The sequence below is a fragment of the Rhynchophorus ferrugineus genome, unplaced genomic scaffold (assembly GCF_030347505.1).
Source record: "Rhynchophorus ferrugineus isolate W39M unplaced genomic scaffold, kcgeb_rfMv2 rfM1, whole genome shotgun sequence".
In the NCBI taxonomy this organism is placed as follows: Eukaryota; Metazoa; Arthropoda; class Insecta; order Coleoptera; family Curculionidae; genus Rhynchophorus; species Rhynchophorus ferrugineus.
Genome location: NW_027472580.1, coordinates 12,125,923 through 12,145,435, shown reverse-complemented (window position 1 = coordinate 12,145,435; position 19,513 = coordinate 12,125,923). Strand labels below are relative to the sequence as shown.

General features: G+C 30.5%; 1 protein-coding gene across 2 annotated transcripts in view; it reads left to right on the top strand.

Moving 5' to 3' along the window:
- LOC143204482 (neuropeptide CCHamide-1 receptor) overlaps positions 1 to 19,513 on the top strand; it is a 480,161-nt gene that overhangs the window by 443,399 nt on the left and 17,249 nt on the right. For both annotated transcript variants that reach the window (XM_076417039.1, XM_076417032.1), the window contains one exon: positions 738 to 979. In XM_076417039.1, coding sequence (XP_076273154.1) covers positions 738 to 979 — 242 coding nt within the window. The remainder of the gene's footprint in view (positions 1 to 737; positions 980 to 19,513) is intronic.

Here is a 19,513-nt window from a genome sequence, read left to right as displayed (position 1 = left end):
AAACATATGGATTTAATTCTAATAGCGCCATCTATGTATCAGGCCGAGGACTTTCCAATTGACCATATTACCTTAAATTTTATTTATATTAAATATATGAAATACTAATATAAATTTAGTGCATATATTTCTGCAGAATATTGATTATTAGAAACTACTAACAATATTATTATAAACGAATCCACATGACATAAACACAAATCATATTATTTCAACAAATTGGAAATAATATTAATTAGCAAAGATTTGCCTTTGCAAAATAATTTGCTTCAAACAAATTACCTCATTTATTTACCAGCCTGTAATCTTAAATACTAAATTGTCTTTTTAGTATTAAAATGAGGTATTCGACTTTATTTTTTAAATTAATTAAAAATTGTTGATGAAATGGAAGGTAGAAAACACTCTCGAGCTATTTTCAAATCCTTATATTACCATAACATTTAATCATAAAAAAAACTAATTTATTTTCAAAGTGTAATATATATATTAACTCTATGTACTTCGCTCCCTGTGAAATTTAATTTTACTAAATCTCACAATCCTTGGTTTAGCACGTTACTAATGATCGGAAGCACTTCATTATTTCACGACTTAATTTTCACCACGGTCCTCTCAAAATTAAACCTGTTTACACCGGAAGTGCAATAAAATCGAGAGAGAAACAGATGGGAGCACATAAACTACTGATTAAATTCTTTATGGTCAGATCCTAATGAGATTTTTTCCTGTTTCAGATAAAGGCCCGGAAAAAAGTTGCGATCACTGTTCTTGTATTCGTGGCGGTCTTCGCAGTATGTTTCGCCCCTATTCACGCGTTCATGTTATTTTTCTACTTCAACGAGAGGTCCCAAGAACTGTACAATCCCTTCTGGCATTACTTGAGGATCGTCGGTTTCTGTTTATGCTACATCAACTCCTGCGCTAATCCTGTCGCTCTATACTTCGTCAGCGGAGCATTCCGGAAGCATTTTAACAGGTAATTAAACACTTTATTTATGCCTTTAGATAAATACTTGAAAACTATTAAGCTGGTAGAAAATAATTGCGGTTGGGATAACAGAATCTGTTTTAAGCTACATTTAAGTATCTGTTAGTTTTGCTAATATGTTATTTAATATGATAAAAAACATTCTACCAGCTACAGTTTAACACTAATTAACAAATGCAAGTTACTTTGTTGTTAACATATTTATTTATTAAAACTATGAACCATAGGGTCTACTAGATCAGATTCCAATTAACATATCTTAAACCTAACTAATCGTTCAAATATTGCTTACATGAATTCTGTTTTTGTTTTTTTTTCACTTTAAATAGGAATTTACTGAGATTACTTAGAACGATGTATATTCCCTAAAATATTATCCATCAGTTCATCATTTTCTAGGTTTTTCCTATTTTTTTGTTTTCGAAATAACTATGTTGGTTTGGTTCAATCATGGATCAAGTTTCACACTCCGATACTGTATACCATTATAACCATGTTTGTCAATATAAGAAACTGGTAGATATGTATATAACAAATAGGTAGATGGCAGGTATATAATCTAAACTATAATCAAGAGGATTTATACCTGGTAGGTTTTTGCAACAATACGAAGTTGCTAAAATATTTATTCGATCACCTTGCTAATCCCACCTTTTATTTTTGATTACACCAGAGCTTTATCATCATGGCAAAATATGATAGCGATCGGGTGTTGATGAGGATCTCTCCAGTTCTAGTAGGATGATGTCGCATTTTTAACCGACTTCGAGAAAGGAGGAGGTCCTATGTTCGGCTGTGAATTTTTTTAATGTATGTTCGTCGATTTCTGGTTCAATTGTAAGCCGATTTTCAAAATTCATTTTTTATTTGAAAGAGTGCATTTCCGAGGTGGTCCCCTTGGAACCAAATCAGGATCGGGAGAGGGAAAATCGAGGGAAATATTCAACTTTCAAAAGCACGTACGATGAAGTACATAAAAATATTAATATAATTTTGTGACATATACAAAAAATTAAATTACCAACAAAACAAATCTCAATCAATATAACTGTTTGGGTTCGGCATCGACTTTAAACTGTTTAATTAGTAGTAGTTAAAATGTACATATTTTATTTTGAAATGTTTTTTTGTGCTAAAAATTTAAGTTTGATTATTTAAGTCAGTTCAATTTTTAGTTAAAAATATTTTATTGGGACATGTCCTTTTTGGATCTTTGCCATTACTTATAAACATTTAGAAATAGTTGGTTTATCAATTGCTAAGCTAAGTGTTCATCAGAAGTTGTTAAATACAATTGTAGGCCTTCAACAAGAGATATCTGTGGGATATTATTATTTTACGTCGATAAAAGTCAAAACCATTGAATTTTCTTAGTTAGATTAGAGTTGTTAACAATTTTATATCTTCAAACTTCACATTTTCACACATTGATATTGCTGATTAAAATAGTTGCAAACACCTAACGGTAAATGTCCAGTTAAAGGATGATCTTTATCTCTGTTAATATAAGACCACTCAAAGCGTCATTTATCATTTTTTAAAAAAGCATAATAGATGTAGAGCAGTAGAGAACATAAGTTGGGATTACAGCAATTAAATCAAGTGTTGATGAAACAAATTTTATTAATAAAAAATAACAATATTTTTAATTATTTAATAATGCAATGTTAATCAAGTTTTAAATCGATAATACTGAAGACGTCTGACTTATATTTGGACAGTGTAAACTCGAGAATCAAACATATGTCAACAAGTATATAGTAATTTAAAAAATTCGATAAGATTTCTGTATTAGCCAAACCACAACCTTATCGAGATTAAAATACAAGTGAAAATCCGTTGTTTCCAGTGAATTTAACCCATAATAAAGGGACCATAAATAGGGATAAAATAGAACCAATAAGTAAGCAGGAGTTCTATTCCACATTGCCACGAAGTATAAAGGAATCAAATCAAAATCGCAAGATTGTTTGTTGCAGTAAATGAATTAGAATGATGCCTTTTAAATATCCGTAAGCGATATTTTTTTAACTCAGCTAAATACTAGAGAACAAAATGATTTGATGATGACTTTGGTATTATTTAATTATTAAATTGTTACTAGTCGTTTCCGACTACTTACATTAGTCTTTATGATAATTTAAATCTAGGTATATAACTAGGAGGACCCATCGGTCCTATCTCAGTCTCTGGTAAAACAATGTTTATACATGTCACTGCTGTATTTTTTATTATTCACCTCAATACACAACACTACACAATATCAGATGATTTTATTCTTTTGAGCCTATATCCTGTTCTGGTGGTATCCAAATGCTGCAATACTCATGCCCCCTTGCAATTCTCTTGATTTCTTTACTGACTATGGGTATCTGAATGTCTCATGTAGGTAATCAGTCCTATACTATTTGAGTGCGCCCACAAGAGGTCTTTGTGCAGAAACTTATATTTTGTTTATGTTACTCTTTGCAAAACATCTCCATAATTGAACTCGGTATGTCCATATAGGTTCAGTATTTGCTTATATAATAGCAATTTATTACGTACTGATAATTGTGATAATACTTTTCTTCTTTATATATTTCTTCCAGCGAAGTTTTGCATGAAGATTTATTCCGAAATATTTAGCGTTATTGCTATATGGAGTAAGAGTATTATTTAATGTTATTAATGCTTGTACGGTGTGATTATAGATGAACTGCACATGCACAGATTTACTTTCGTTAATTTCTATCCAATTCAATTATTTATATTTTCACTTGCCTGTTGTAATTTTCATGAGGCTTTTTCGCTATTGTATCCAACAGCTATAATCGCAGTATCGTCAACAAATGTAGCCATCGTGATGTTCTCCATTTGTGGTATATCACAAGTGTAGAGTAGATAAAGCATTGGCCCCAGTACGCTTCCTTGTGGTACACCCGCTTTCGCTTCTTTTGTTGTAGAGTAAGCTTCTTCTTGTTTGACTCTAAACATACTAGCTGTAATGTACGATTCTAATAGTTCGGTGTGTTATTTTGACAACATTTTCAGTAGTTTATAAACAAGGCCTTTATACCAAACCCAATCGAAGACTTGTGCATCTAAGAATCAGAATATAGCTGAGCATACTTTTTTACTTTCATAGGATTCTTTAATAACATCTATTATTCTGTGAACCTGGTCAATAAACCCAAACTGGTGTGTTGGTATTAGACTTTTCCGCTGTACGGCCAGCTTTATTCTTTTCAACAGGAGTTTTTCAAAAACCTTAGATATTATTGGCACGAGTGACATAGGTCTATAGCCTTTTATTTCGTTTGATACTTGATGATGATAACGACATATTACTATAATCGCTATCTATTGAGGGAAAATTAATTTACAGAAAACAATTATTTAGACAGGAAAAGTATTCCTTTTGCTATATATCTTTTTTTGATAACTCTGTGGTGCGACACTAAATATTCTAAGACAATTCGTAAATGCAAATTATTATGTATTGTAATTGAATTACTTAACAATATACAACAAAAAAGCAAAAGTTTATTATCTAAAATCCGTAAAACTTGTAAATGCAATTCATATGATTGGCTATCATTGTCTATTTCTCTACGACCACACGATTTATAATATCTCTATAGTCGTCCCAACAAGTCGTCAATTTCTTAACTGACATAATAGGAAGGACTCCAGGAAATTCATAAGGTCGTTCTTTCAAAATAATTTATTTAACCTAAAATAACTTAATTAGCACGAAAAATGCAACAGATTGACCGTGAATTGGCAATTTTTCCAAAATTATAAGAGACAATCCTTAACAACGTTAAAATTAAACTGTAAAATCATCAAGGGTGGATTGAAGGTATTCGAAGTTCACTAGTCATGAATTATTGAAACCATGAAATATAAACAGTTTGAAAACATCCTCTAGTCCATGAGTTCCTGGAATAAGCATCTCATTTCAACGTATAAGCCCTCAAAGGTGGGGTGGGAAGTTCCTGAAAATTAACCTAGTATTCTGGAATGTTTCAATAACGACTGCCAAATGCGGATTTCAGTAGTTGATTTGGATTTTGGAGTCATCTAAACTTGGGAAACCATTCCATACAAGCTATAATATGAAACTTACAATAAAAATAATGCAATTTGGAATATTAAAAGTAAACTGGCAATAATTTTACCACTGATATCTGACCGGAAGGAACAGCGACTGCATACATCTCTTACATAACAATTTATTCTATTAAAATAGTATTCTTTGCAAGTGAAATAAGAGGTTTTATTTTCTCAAAACTTTTATTTTAATACAAAAATCTGAATAAATCTGATATTATTTTAATTTAAAGTATTTATTCATGTCCTGCAAATAATCGATTAATTTTATATTATTACAATGATTTAAAGTGACATTAAAGGCTTATAAATGCGAGCGCTGATAAAAATTATGAGAATCATTGAAATTATCAGAGAAATATAACCTATCTTGAACCTTTTTTATGTGAGATAAAATTTGAGAATTGCTTTCACTGGACCCACATACAAATCATTTTTAGCGAATAACTCCTATCAGATTCAGTACCCTTTTCGGGGAAATATTTCCCTTAAGAGTGTCGAGGAAATATGTCCATTTATCTTATAATCTGTCGCTTTCCAGCTTGTCTGTTGTAAGTATCTCAATTTATATTGAAGATATGTTCCCAAAAAGGGACCGAAATAGATAATAAAGAGCTAGATACCAATTTATTTGTACATATCCTTTTTAGTATGTATTAATAAGGAGTAATAATATTATATATAAATTCATTTAATTAATTATTTAACAGGTTGTTAGTCTGAAATCTAACATATTAAATTTTTCTATAACTAAAACTGTATTTCCTTATTATTACTTATAAAAAAATATTTTTATGTGATTTATTACCAGAAATAGTTCAAGTTAACGGACCCATTGATTTAGCCAATTAGCGTTCCATGTTATAATTCTTAAGAGTAACCCCTTTTTGTTTTTCTTTGTCTTGTTTTGAGAAGATCCAGATTTTTTACAATTTTTCTACCCTGTTTGTTAACTGACTGAAATTGTGTCGTATTTAGCAAATAACTGAACCGACCAATTTCTTCATGTCGACGATGGTTGGCTCGTTGATTACAATTTCCTGCGTTTTTATTTCTATTTGTCTATCGCTAGATTTTTTGGTGTCTTTTATATTTTTTCCGCCTTGGTGGTTCAGTGGTAAAGGCGACAGTACGGTCCTTCTACTGTTGCGATAATCGCGGGTTCGAATTCTGCTGGGGCATGTTCGTAAGATTTGTGTTTGTGATTGTTTAATATTTATGATTGTTCTAGGCAAGAATGTAAAATATTATAAGGAAAATCATATCAGTTACGCCAGTAACCAGGCTGGGACCATATGTCTTGGCTGACTTCTAAAGTTTGTCACTCGCCCATGGCCCATGTCACTCGACCATAGTTCGGACCATGGTCCGGAGCCCATTTTAAACTGTAGGTCTAGTCACTAAAAATCCAAGAGATTAATGTGACTAAAATCAATAGAAACTTTAGTTTTTTTTATATTTTTTATCGATAACATTAGGATTTCTTGGTTCTATGTTCGGTTGTATTTTTTAAAGGTAAGTTTGACGTTTTTTCCTTCAAATATGGACCTACTTTCAAAATTATTTTTTTATTCGAAAGAGTGCACTTCCGTTGAGGAGCAATTGGAACGAAGTCAGGATCTGTTGGAGGCAAATGGGGAAATCGAGAGAAATCCTCAAAGTTCAAACGCATATACAAAGTTTTCACATATTTTTTTATATAAAATGATCAGATGTTACTGCTGAACTGATGTGACAGAAAATCGGATCGTACTACATCGTGTAAAAAATTAGCCACAGTTAGCTTTTTAAGCGAAAACCATACCATAGGAGAAGTCGTAGAAATATCGGAGGTAACTGCTTCTATGGTGCAATGGCTCAGCAAGCGGACCCCGAGACCTGAAGTGTTCCTTATTTTCAATCATTATTTCTTTATTCCTATTTTTCCTCATAGGGGTTGCACCTTTACTTGGCACACCCATTGTAATACTTAATAAAATAATTGCATAATGTATTGAGTAAATTTCTAATACTTAAAATAGAAAAATAAAATATTTTAACAAAAAAATTGAACCGATTTTAAAATATATATAAGTAATTGTAATTGTAACTTGATTTATTATTAAGATTTTGAACACAAGAAAAACGTTTTAAAATAAAATATATTTTTTTATAACATCTTTATTAGATACACTTAGTACAATCTTAATTTACAATTAATTTATTACTACTTTTCATATGTACTTGCATTACTTAACAAGCAAGGCGAGTGCGAGAAAATACATCATTATGTATTCCTCAATTATAAAATTATAATTATTTATTAATTATTAACTTATAGCTATAGTTTACACTAAATATATACACTTTATATAAGTTCGTATGGTTTTGTTCGCTTCAATCTCCTGATATCCTGCGCGCTATCCAGCAGTTGTATTGCTTCAACGTTAGTATGATTTAGTAGTCTTCTTTCGTGTTTCAAGGCGAAATCTTGGATAACTTCGCAAATCCATTTGATTTCCAGGTTATCGTGCAGTTCTTCATTGGTTACATAGCGATAGGCATTGGTAATCAATCGAAGAACCTTGTTTTGACAGCGTTGTATGACTAGTTGATTTGAATTTTTAGTGCAACCCCATATTTGCACCCCATATGTCCAAATTGTCTTTATAATTGTATTGTAGATCAACCTCTTTGATTTTAGATCAAGTAGAGAGTATCTTCCGACTAACCAGTATAGTTGTTGTATCTTGGTACTAATGTGTTTTGCTTTTTGCTTAACGTGATGCTAAATAAAATATGTAACTAACAATCGTTGTAAAAACTAAATAAAATAAACAAAACCTTATTTAACCTATCTATTACACGTATTTTATTTTCTATTTTGTATAATATTTACGCAGCTCAGGTGGGAAATTCTACTTCACCCAACATAGTCATCAAAGGGGAGAAATTTGTTAAAATGATTTGAATGATGCCTTGTGCACTCAAAGTCGACCTTAGTTTCAATATTCTCTTTTTGATTAATAATTTTTATATCAAATATGATTAAATATCAATTTAAATGAATATATTTACTATTAGGTCTGCTTATTAATTACAATTTCTGTAAGTCACTAATTAGGTAACTCTTTAAATACACTCACTATGGTTATTGTGGTCATTGTCTCCTGAATCTGAGAATTAACATCATGCAAATCCGAATATTTGATTAAAACTTATATATAACTATATTAATTATAATATGGGATGTATCGAGTGAGAAAATATAATATAAAGTAATGTCAACATCGCTGATGAGTAAGTTTCACATTAAATTATTGTAATTGGTATGATAAAATTGTACTAATTCACTATAATAACAACACCTTCTCTTAAAACTACAACATTATTAATCTTATTAATAAAAACGGAAAAATACCCAGAAGGAGCTCACAAGCTCTAGCTAGTACTACACGGCGCAAAACCCAAATTATTATAATCAACTTCCACCTCCAGAAAAAAATATACTCTATAAATACTTTAAAAAATATATCATTATAACCAATATAAAACAGTGAAATTTACACTATTTTATGATCTGTTATAAATAATAATAACATATAGGGACAATTATAACAACCATTTATTAATATTAACGAAGCATGAATAGCAGTCCCATCCCTATCAACATTTTCGTATTATTAATTATAAAATTACATATCTGATGCAAACTTTTACGTAGTTCATTAAACAGGCTAATAATTAATGGAACGTATATGTATAACAGTAACTTTGTTCATATTTCATGGCATTTACACTACGTATGTTATTTAATTAAATTGTTTATAATAGGTTTACACACATTTATTTTACTGTATAATGAAATAAATACTCATCGATTGGAGTAAAAAATTAATGAAGCTATATATGATCTGAAAAATTTTAAATCATGTGAAATTGTTCATACAGCAGGTAATTGGTGTTTTAATATGCATTTTAATTATGTTATATTATAAGTTTATTTTAAGGAAGTTTCCTAGTCTATGAACATGAATTTTTGGCATTTTCTCAATTAAAATTTAAATAACAAACGATATTTTTACTAACATTGGGAACTTTCGACTGATATTGACTATCGACTGTGATGATTTTTGGTTCGACTGATTTTATTACTTTTTACTAGTGACTGTTTCAACAAACTGCTTTCAGTCGTGTACTATTAGTAACTATTTTCGATTCTAATAGCTTCGTTCGACTAATTAACTTGAATATACTCATACTATATACTCATACTATACAATATACTAACATGATTTATAAGATTCTGGCCCTGTCATCCTAACCGCGAGCTTGACAAAAATATGCCGAATTTAGGCAGTAGTAATTGACTATTTTTTACTATCGACTGTTTCAGTCGCTATTTTTGGTTCGACTGATTTTATTACATTTTACTAGTGACTGCTTTCAGCCGTGTACTATTAGTTACTATTTTCGACTCTAGTATATTAATAAAGGAGCATTTTGGAAAGCTCTTTTTCAAGATTATTAATGTAATAGGGCAGAAAGATTAAAATTGTGAATGATAAATATTAAAATACTTTTTTTATGGCAATAATAGGTAATTTTTCTCTTTTGATTAACTTCTTCATTTCGTTTAAATCAACTCTCTCGATTTTGTATATTGACTATCAAAACTTCCTTCTTAAAATCTCGAAAACTAAATTTAGATTTGAAAGGTTCCAAAAATTGTATCGATTCGAAACCATGTAGGGAAGTTTTTACAACAGTAGTTAAATTTCGTAAAAAAATATTGACCGTAAAGATAGATAAACTATATTCTATATTTTTCCCAAATATCTCTAATAAATAAATTATTTGATAGGAAATCTCTTCTCTAATATTCCACAAAGGATTATTTTATCAGCAGGTAAGAGAGAGAAGTCTTTTTTACAATCCATTTTTATTACTTTATAACTTTTCAGTGGAATGATGCATTGAGCGAAACGTTCTATGGTTTTGAGAATATTTTGAAAGAGAATCCTTAATTTCTGCTATCTGCACTTAGATATCATCAATAAAAGACAATAATTTTAGGTACTCGATTTAAACAATCAGTATATGGTATTACAAATAATGCTGAGGGGTTATAAGAATTTATCACAAAAGGGTTATCTTCCTTTCAAGAAATGCAAATACAATACTACAATTGCTAGTTCAAAACACAAAAACTGACGAAAAATGTATTACCTCTAAAGACATTTTGATAAAAAATTAGTTGGAATGAAACCAATAATTACTTGACAACAAAGCATTAAGCAGTATTTGGAAATGCCACTTATTCTTAATGGAGCATTTATTTTATTTTAGGATTACTTTTTTTAGGATTTTATGTCATGGATTCCTTTTTTCTATGATGGGTATATGTTTAATTTTTATTTTAGTTTTTGTGCTTTGTCCAAGTTATATTGTATTATTTATAATTATTATCGTATGTTATTAAAAAATATCAATTAATATATTTTTAAAATACGATAAAACATCTGTAGGATTATTAATCCCTCCCTTTTCACAGGTCCGCATAACATTCAAATATAAAAGTAATATTACTTCCTTTAAAATGAAACTATTCATTGCATGGTAATAGTATTCAGTAAATGTTTCTTTCCTTCTCTTTTTTAAAGTTAGTACGTCAAAGAATATAAACATCTCCGTCTCGCTTGTACTACCTTTAGGAATAACAAGCAATTTCAAAATTAACTGCTCCTAGCAATTATCTCCGTCCTTTTTCTCCTCGCAATTTATAGAAGAAATAATTCATACATCTTCGTCTGACATTACAAATGGAAAAAAACAGTCGAACCGTATATTTAACTGAAAATAGTAATGACTGTTTACTATCGTTCTTTGACTATCGACTGTTTGGACCATTTTCAGTCGATAGCTGATCCAACGCTAATTTTTACTATTCGTTTTTTATTAGATATTTATTAATATTTTTCATAATTCTGATCAACTCTTGACATTCAAAAATAAATAATTCTTTACGGCAATTTTAGAATAACTTCATGGCAATTTACAAATAAAGTTTTAATATCTAATTGATAATATTTAGTTGGAGAAACGTGATAAATGCCATTATTACGGGATTTTATACTAACGACTGGAAAACTTGCCAAATTAACTTTCTGAAATTAATTTCTAGTATAATTTCCAATGAGTAATTTATTATCTTCCGAATCATTATCTTGTTCATCAGAGTTGAAAAAATCAGCCGAATTTTTTTTATATTTTATAGGAAGATTCCGTTATCTAAACACTCTTCTAAGAATTCCACTAGAATCCTAAACAGAGCAAAATGTCAATCCCCAAGCTTTGTCAGTTTTGCATATTATCCAATCAAATTAGTTAGGCCTATTATCGCTTCATTAACAATGTAAAGTAATACAAATTTAATTACTATATATTAGTTAAGGGCATGCGTTTTCCTTTAAATCCTCGAGTTCTGAGTTTTTCATTTTTTATCTGTATGAATCTTTTTAACATTTCTGGTATAAGCTCTTCTTTATTTTATTTCCTCATCTCAACTATAACAGAATAACTCATTAAGATTAATTATTAAATTAAGCAAGCATTTCTTCCAGTAATCTGAACAAATTGCCTGTAAAGTTGAATTAGTTTGTTCGAGTCTAAATCAAGTATTACGAATTTTTAATTGAAATTTATGTAATTCTTTCAGCAAAGGGCTTCCTACTTCGTTTAATTCATAGTTTAAATACTAGTATTAATTGCACTTTTCTAATAAAATGTAAAGATAGATAAGCGATATATCTATTCAATATCCAGGGCAGCATTAACTTTTACTACTTTATATTACCTTTATAGCGTTTTTCTCTTTTAACCTGTTTTAACTATATGTACAGAACATATATTTTAATTGCATGTATAATAAGATTGTCTGTTGAAGGTCGCAGATTGAAGAAAATTCAAATCGTTTCGGAATGTCGGACGTAATGTCTGGAAAGTCGAGTCTCAATTTCTGTTTATGGTAGCCCCAACGGGCCTACAGGTTTTCGTCTCATCCGACATTTTATGTTACGATGTTGCTATGATTTGATAATTTTCGCGATATTTGGCATTTTGACCAAATATCGCAGATAATTGAAGGTGCTAATATCAATAAGGAAATTTTCAAGCTTTGAAAATACCTTTAGTCCGTGGATTCCCGGTATAAGCATCACGTTTCAGTGTTGAAGGCTACCAAGGGTGGACTGAAATTGATGTGAACTAACATCTACTGGAATTTGTGGAGAAACTTGCAGATCAGGGCGAACGGCCAACAAAGAGAAATTGTAATAACTCAGTTTTTCAGCCGTAGACTATTGGAATGGAAAATCATTCCATAGTGGGGTGTAAGTATAAGTTGTCTAGGCGGGACAATCACTACGTCCATCCCTGTAGTCGTTTCTTTAAGGGAGAGGTGTTATATCGTGTGACTGTTATCGAGCTTGACTACGATTATTCGGAGACGAGGAAGAGTGCTTATATGACCACACGATAGTGATGACATAGGCAGGTTCTTTAAACAAAGATTGTAAGTCAATGGGATCTATTGATATACTTGCCAGATTAGTAACTGGTGGGTCTTGTGTGCTATAAGATTCCTCCTGCTAGATCCTCTGGTGGAGCGTTAATATTATAGATTTGTAAATTATGCAGCAGTAGAAATAGTCGTAGCAGTCACAGATTGAAATTCGGCAGCGTATGAATCGGTAAATATACGATATCTTTTAAAATTCTCGCGATATTCGTAATTAGCGGGTATTATATGTTGTAGAGAAACTCTTTTGGTGAATATATTTCTCTTAATATGACAAATTTAGTAATTGTGGAGCGAAAGAAGGCACAGGCAGAGCCATAGAATGAAATTCGGCGATCAAATCTATATCTCAATATCTTGAAAAGTACATTTAAGTCGTCAGTAGGCCCTAGAGAAACTGCCCAAATAAATCCTTAGGATCGCATTATATATATATATATTTATATATATATATATATATATATATATATATATATATATATATATATATATATATATATATATATCGTCTATAAAATTGCATATCACGCCAAAAAGTTATAAAATCAAACAAGTGTTTTAAAACAAGAAAAAGAAGACATTAGAATGACGAAAATAGAAATTATGAAATTACTAACATATTTCTATCACTAGTATTTTGATATGATATACAATTATAAAAATGTATATAATTTCATTTATTCGAAGGTAGCAAATATCGTAATACCTACCATTTGTCTGAATAAAAAAAATCCGTAGAAGACCAAAAGGTAATTCTAAAAAACCCAAAAAAAACTCAAAATCATCAAGTTTCATCAAGTCAAACAAATTTTCAAGACAAGTGCTTCTTCGATAATATCATATCAATAAAAATAAACTGATATAAATATTATGAAAGTGATAATATCAATAGACATGACACAGAGCTCTGTAGAGAAACTTGTAGTTCAAAACCACCATGGGACTTTCGAGATTATTACTTGAAAAAGAGAACATTCCGAATGAGGAGAAAAAGGAAAAATATACAATTTTCTTTGAAAACGCTTTGACTTTTCCCGAAATATGTACGTGTAGCTCTACGAGTTTTATCACTCCTAAATAAATGTCCAACTGATTGATTGAAAATGACTGAATTCTTCAAGATTATTATAGTTTTATTCAGTATACATAGTCTAGTATAGCTTAAAACTAATCATGTTTCTATTAAAAAAAGTGAACTTCACTGTTAGAAAATGCTGCAACCATGGTATGGATATTTTTGTCGTTAAACTAAATTAAATTACCATTCTATAGGAAACTATATTTTGATTATATTACAATATTATATTAAATTTCCGTCGAATTTTGAGACATATTTTGCTTTGCTTGATTATGAATGTATATATATTTAATAAACTAAATTTTATACACGATATATAGATTTATACATAATTTAAAAGTGTCATATCTCAGCAAAATCAATTTAAATTCCACATTATGTATGTAAAAGATATTCTACTATATAATAAAATAAGCTAAAGTAGTGCCAAACCACGCTCTAATGGTCAGTAAAATTTACGTAACCACATAATGGAATTGAAAATACCGAAAGTTGGCAACGCCTACACATTCCCAAGTTCTGCTCATAAATTTGTGAACTATTCAGCTTAATTATTCCGCAGTATCCACAAAGGACAATGAAACTATTTACATACACGTTATTGCGTTCATATTCTAATATTACTTGTACATAAACTGAAGAGATGGATTAATGTCATAGTTCATCCAATAATGGGTCTCTGAGAACTCCCACGATATATACAGCTTAAAAATTTCACTTCATTTCTCACTTGATAGTGGGCACAGATTTTTGCCTATAGAAAGGTTTATAAAAATTAAATAAGCTGTTGCCAAATTTCTTTAAAATATAGCATACAAATACAAGATGGTTGTGGATGGATTGTGATATGGATATATATATATATATATATATATATATATATATATATATATATATCCGATCCAAATGTACCTTTTTTCGAAGTCTGTTACTAAGTGTGTACTCTACATTTACCGAGCGACAATTTGTTCAAATGATTCAAATGACAAATAGTTCTCCCTAAAAGATATATTTGGTATTCTATTAATCTATATTCTTATCTCTCTAAGTATTCTCTTTTCTGAGAATACTTACTACATTTTGTTAATGCTTCCTTCTCTAATATATTTTACTGGCAATAGAAATCCTCATTTTCTCGTTTCCGTTCGAGGAAACTGATTAGAAACGACATCTATTATAGTCAGTATATTGAGAAAATCATCAAAACAAGGAAAGAGCTTATTGATACTGGTTTATAACCTCTAGTTAATATCATACTATAATTTTCATATAATACTATAATTCTTGCTATTTTTACTAATGTTTTAAAGAATTTTGTAGACATTTGACAACTAAGTGAATTTTATAGGCTAATTTGGTTACATGTTTGGATGCATTAGATAGCATTGTATCCCTATTTAACCAGAATGAAATTAAAAGGAAAAATATGGTTTCATTTTGAACGAATTTGTAAGCTACAATTTGCAATAAATTACTGATGGCGTGAGCTCAGGGATATTTTGGAAGGACTATAGTTTCGAAATACCAGAGAAGTGCAAAGTAGATTGATTATCAGACTACTATCAAAACAATATCGTTCTTATGATACAGTATGGTCATATTGTCAGAAAGTCACTTAACTGAGAAAATGGTCCAAATAAATGCAACCAGCTAAAGATGAATTAAAATTTAAATATTCAAAGCTTCGTGCATAAAAGGCATTATTCATAATGCTAGCGAAGATATACAAAACGAATAAGAATATCTAGTACGCTGGCAAATCCGACAAACGTAGTCCTATTTAAACGTTTTATCTATTGTGTTTCAGTATATCTCTGTCCTATTAGCTTAAAAGTGTAATAAATTTATAAACTTAAAATTATTTAAATTAACAGCGAAAAAGTCACATAATTTTATAACAGATTATTATTATAAACATTTAAGAAATACTATTAGTTAGCCAATATATTCTATACGTGTCCACCGCCATTACGACGGTTGACAGATATTAGTCAGAAATATATCTAAAAACAATTCTAAAACGTTATCGCAGTCACCCACCGAGTCTTATTACACAAAATATAACACATGGGCTGAAAATTCGCGAGAGTAATAAATAAAACGCAGTTTTTGTTCAAAATCGGCTTTATTCTTCAACGTAATCTCCATCAAGAGCCACAGAAGCACTCAAGCGCCGCTCTAAGATTTCAATACCACTTTTGTAATTTCAGCACAATTTCAGCTGTAACTTCTTCATTCAAGCGAAATTTCTTACTGGTGAGAATTTTTTGAGGTCTGCGAACAGCCAGTAGTCCTTGGGAGCCAAATCGGGCGAATACGATGGATATGGAGAAATTCGAAATCCAATTCATATAGTTTAGTCATTGTTTTGATTGACTTGTGACAAGGTAGGTTGTCTTAATGAAACAATTTTTTTTCTTTGCCATATGCGGTCGTTTGTTTGCAATTGCATTCAAACGCTCCAATAACGCTATATAATATTTACTGCTGATGGTATTTCACTTTCCAAGATAGACGATGAATATTTTACCACGCACATCTCAAAATACCAAGGCCATAACCTTTCCAGCCGATTGTTCCAGCCAACACATTTTTTTATATCTTTACGATGCTAGCTAACTCACGAAGCTTCACTTTTCGAACATTCTTAACGATTTTGGGGATTTTTTAATGTTTTCTGGTGTTGCCATCTCATTTAGACGTCCACTGCATTCTGCATCATCGGTGTCTTTACGACAACGTTTGAAGTCAGGAAACCAACGTTTTATTGTTGTTTCTGATGGAGGGGCATCCTTATAGCATTTTTTAAACCATTACTTTGTTTGAACGGTATTTTTACCTATCAAGAAGCAATGTAAAATTAGTGTCACTCCTAGCACAATAAATCACAAACTTATGAGTAGAATATCATGAAATTTTAAAAGTTTTCTTTTGAAGGTTAGTACTAAATGAAAAAATGGTGAATACAATAAATCTAACGGCACCCTATTATGTTAATACAAAAAAAAATTCATTAAAATTGGTACATAAATAAAAATAAACTTTAAAATACTTTAATAAAAATTTATCTCACCCTGTCTCCGTCGTAACAACTTCATTTTTATGGAAGTACTAAAAAATAACCTAATTCTCAAAGAACCTCAACTTATATTATTAGGAACGCAGTTGTGCATTTCCAAAAAATTCTCAAAATCGATTCACAGACCATAAGAGTCCTTTTGATTGATAATCATGCCACGAAACCAATATATGGCCACAACAATGGGAAGAGTTTACGTGAAAATATGTATAAAATGACCTCACTATTATGCCTTTGTAGCCAAATTATCGACAGATGCGCCTTTTCAGACAGATTGAAGTGGCATTTATCTGATGTGGCTTACCGAAATAAAACGAACGGTTTGCAATAAAATCTTGCGATAAAAATCCGAAATGAAAAAACTTTCTTAACCCGGGGAACCATGGCATTCAACAAAATGAAATTCTGAGCGTTTTTTCTGCCGCGGTAATTTTTATTAGTCATGGAAAGTTTTTATGCTGATATAAAAAGGTCGAAAGTGAAAGGGTTACGGAAAATGTTTGAATAACTTTGCATTGTTTTGACTAAATATGAACCAGACGTCGCATATGAAATATTATTTTGATGCGATATACCAGTGATATCCAGCAAACGAAATATCATTATAAACCAACAACCGATAAAATATAAAACCAGATTCCATTATTGAAAAAGTGATGAATGAAAAAGCACAAAGACATTACCACTATAGTCAAAGAGAGGCCCATGTAAATGTTATTCTAATTGAAATTGTGTTTTGATGAATGCATCATCAAAATTATGAGTGGTCGTATATAGTATGATTTTTTTGCATCCCAAAATACAGACGCCATAAACTTGCCAGCCGACTGTGTTTTTCCACGCTTAAGCAGGTTAATCGTATGCAGTCCACTCGTATGACTGTCTATTGGACTTCGGAGTGAAATTATGGAGCCATGTTTCATCCATTGTCACATATCGACGCAAAAAGTCGTATTTATTATGCTTGATCATCTTCCAACACTGCTCCGAATCATCAACTCGTCGTTGTTTTTGGTCAAAAGTGAGCTCACGCCGCACCCACTTTGCCGACAGTTTTCTCATACGCAAATATTCGTAATGGTATGATGTACACGTTCAGTTTATATCTTTAGAGTGTCTGCTATTTCATTCAATTTCAATTTACTGTCATTCAAAATTATTTTATGCATTTTTTAATGTTTTCATCGGTAACAGCCTCTTTTGTAATAAAGATAACAGAAATTGTTTCACTCAAAATGCTATCATTCACAAACTAAGGATCCGACGGCTGTCAAATTGATGCACGCATCTTTGGAGGTTTAGGGCTAACTAAAAAACATATGGATTTAATTCTAGTAGCGCCATCTATGTGTCAGGCCGCGGATTTTTCAATTGTCCTGTTACTTATTTATCTATTTAAAATATTATTTTAACAACTACCAATTAATCACTTTGAAGTTAATGTCGAGCAACAAATTAGATTTGATTTGTTCATAATTTAATTTTGTGTATATGTCACAAAATTATATTATTATTTTTTATTGTTTAGGTTCGTAGATAGAATTTTTTTTTATTTTTATTTAGTTATTACAACGATTATTATGTACATCATTTATTTTGAAACGGTTTCTTTTGTACTAAAAATTTAAGATTGATTATTTTTTATTTTTTAGTGAGCCCCTTATTTACTTTTTGAAGCCGGATCAATTTTTTTGTTAAAAATATTTTATTTTTCTCTTTTTTAGTATTAAATCTTTAGTTAGTAAATTACGCTATATTATTAAATATTACAATGCATAGCGCAAGTCAAATTGCAGCCCGTATGAGGAAAATTAGGAATAAAGAAACAATGATCGAAAATAAGGAACGTTTCTGCCCCTGGAGTCTGCTATTTAGTCTAGCTGATTTAACAAATGTTAGAATCAAACGAAAACAAAACAATTGCTGCCCTGTTGGGAATCGAATCCGCGACCTTCGCTGGTGAGCTCAGTATTCTAACCATTACGCCATAGAAACAGTTGCCTACAACGTTTCTACGACGTCTCATATCATATGGTTAGTGTTTCAAAAGCAAACATCATCACATTAGTTCATCAATGACGTTGTACACCAATAATTAATTATTTTAGATAAAAATATATGTCAAAGAACACTCTATTTTTCTATGAAATATGAGGTCTTGCCACGATTTCCCCCTTGCCCCCCAACAGATCCTAACTTGGTTCCATAATTAAAAATCGCCAATAAATTATCGAAAAATCGACGAACATACATTAAATATATATATATATATATACAGCTGAACATAGAACCTCCTTCTTTTTTAAAGTCGGTTAATAAATAATAGTTAAGTATGAGTTAATACGACTTTCTAGGTCTCTTAACTGCATTTTTTTCCCTTCTTGATTTTCAAAGGCCCTAAACTACATTCAAAACTATACAATATAATAAAGTAATATTATCTGCATCAAAAAGTTGCATCTACATACAGTAATTTTGGGTATTGGCGTAACCATTCAACCACTCTATAGTCTTATAAAAATCAGTATCAGTAGGAATTTGCAGCTTTCCTAGTGATCGCTAGGCGATTTCAATTTCTACGCGAGTTTAATGTGGCAATCCTCAAAATCAAAATATTTCATTATATATGTTCACTTATACAGAAACGGTATGAAAGGTTATTATATTAAGCGGTATTTGAATTTTTGCGATGCAAAACAGAATGTTGTTCAT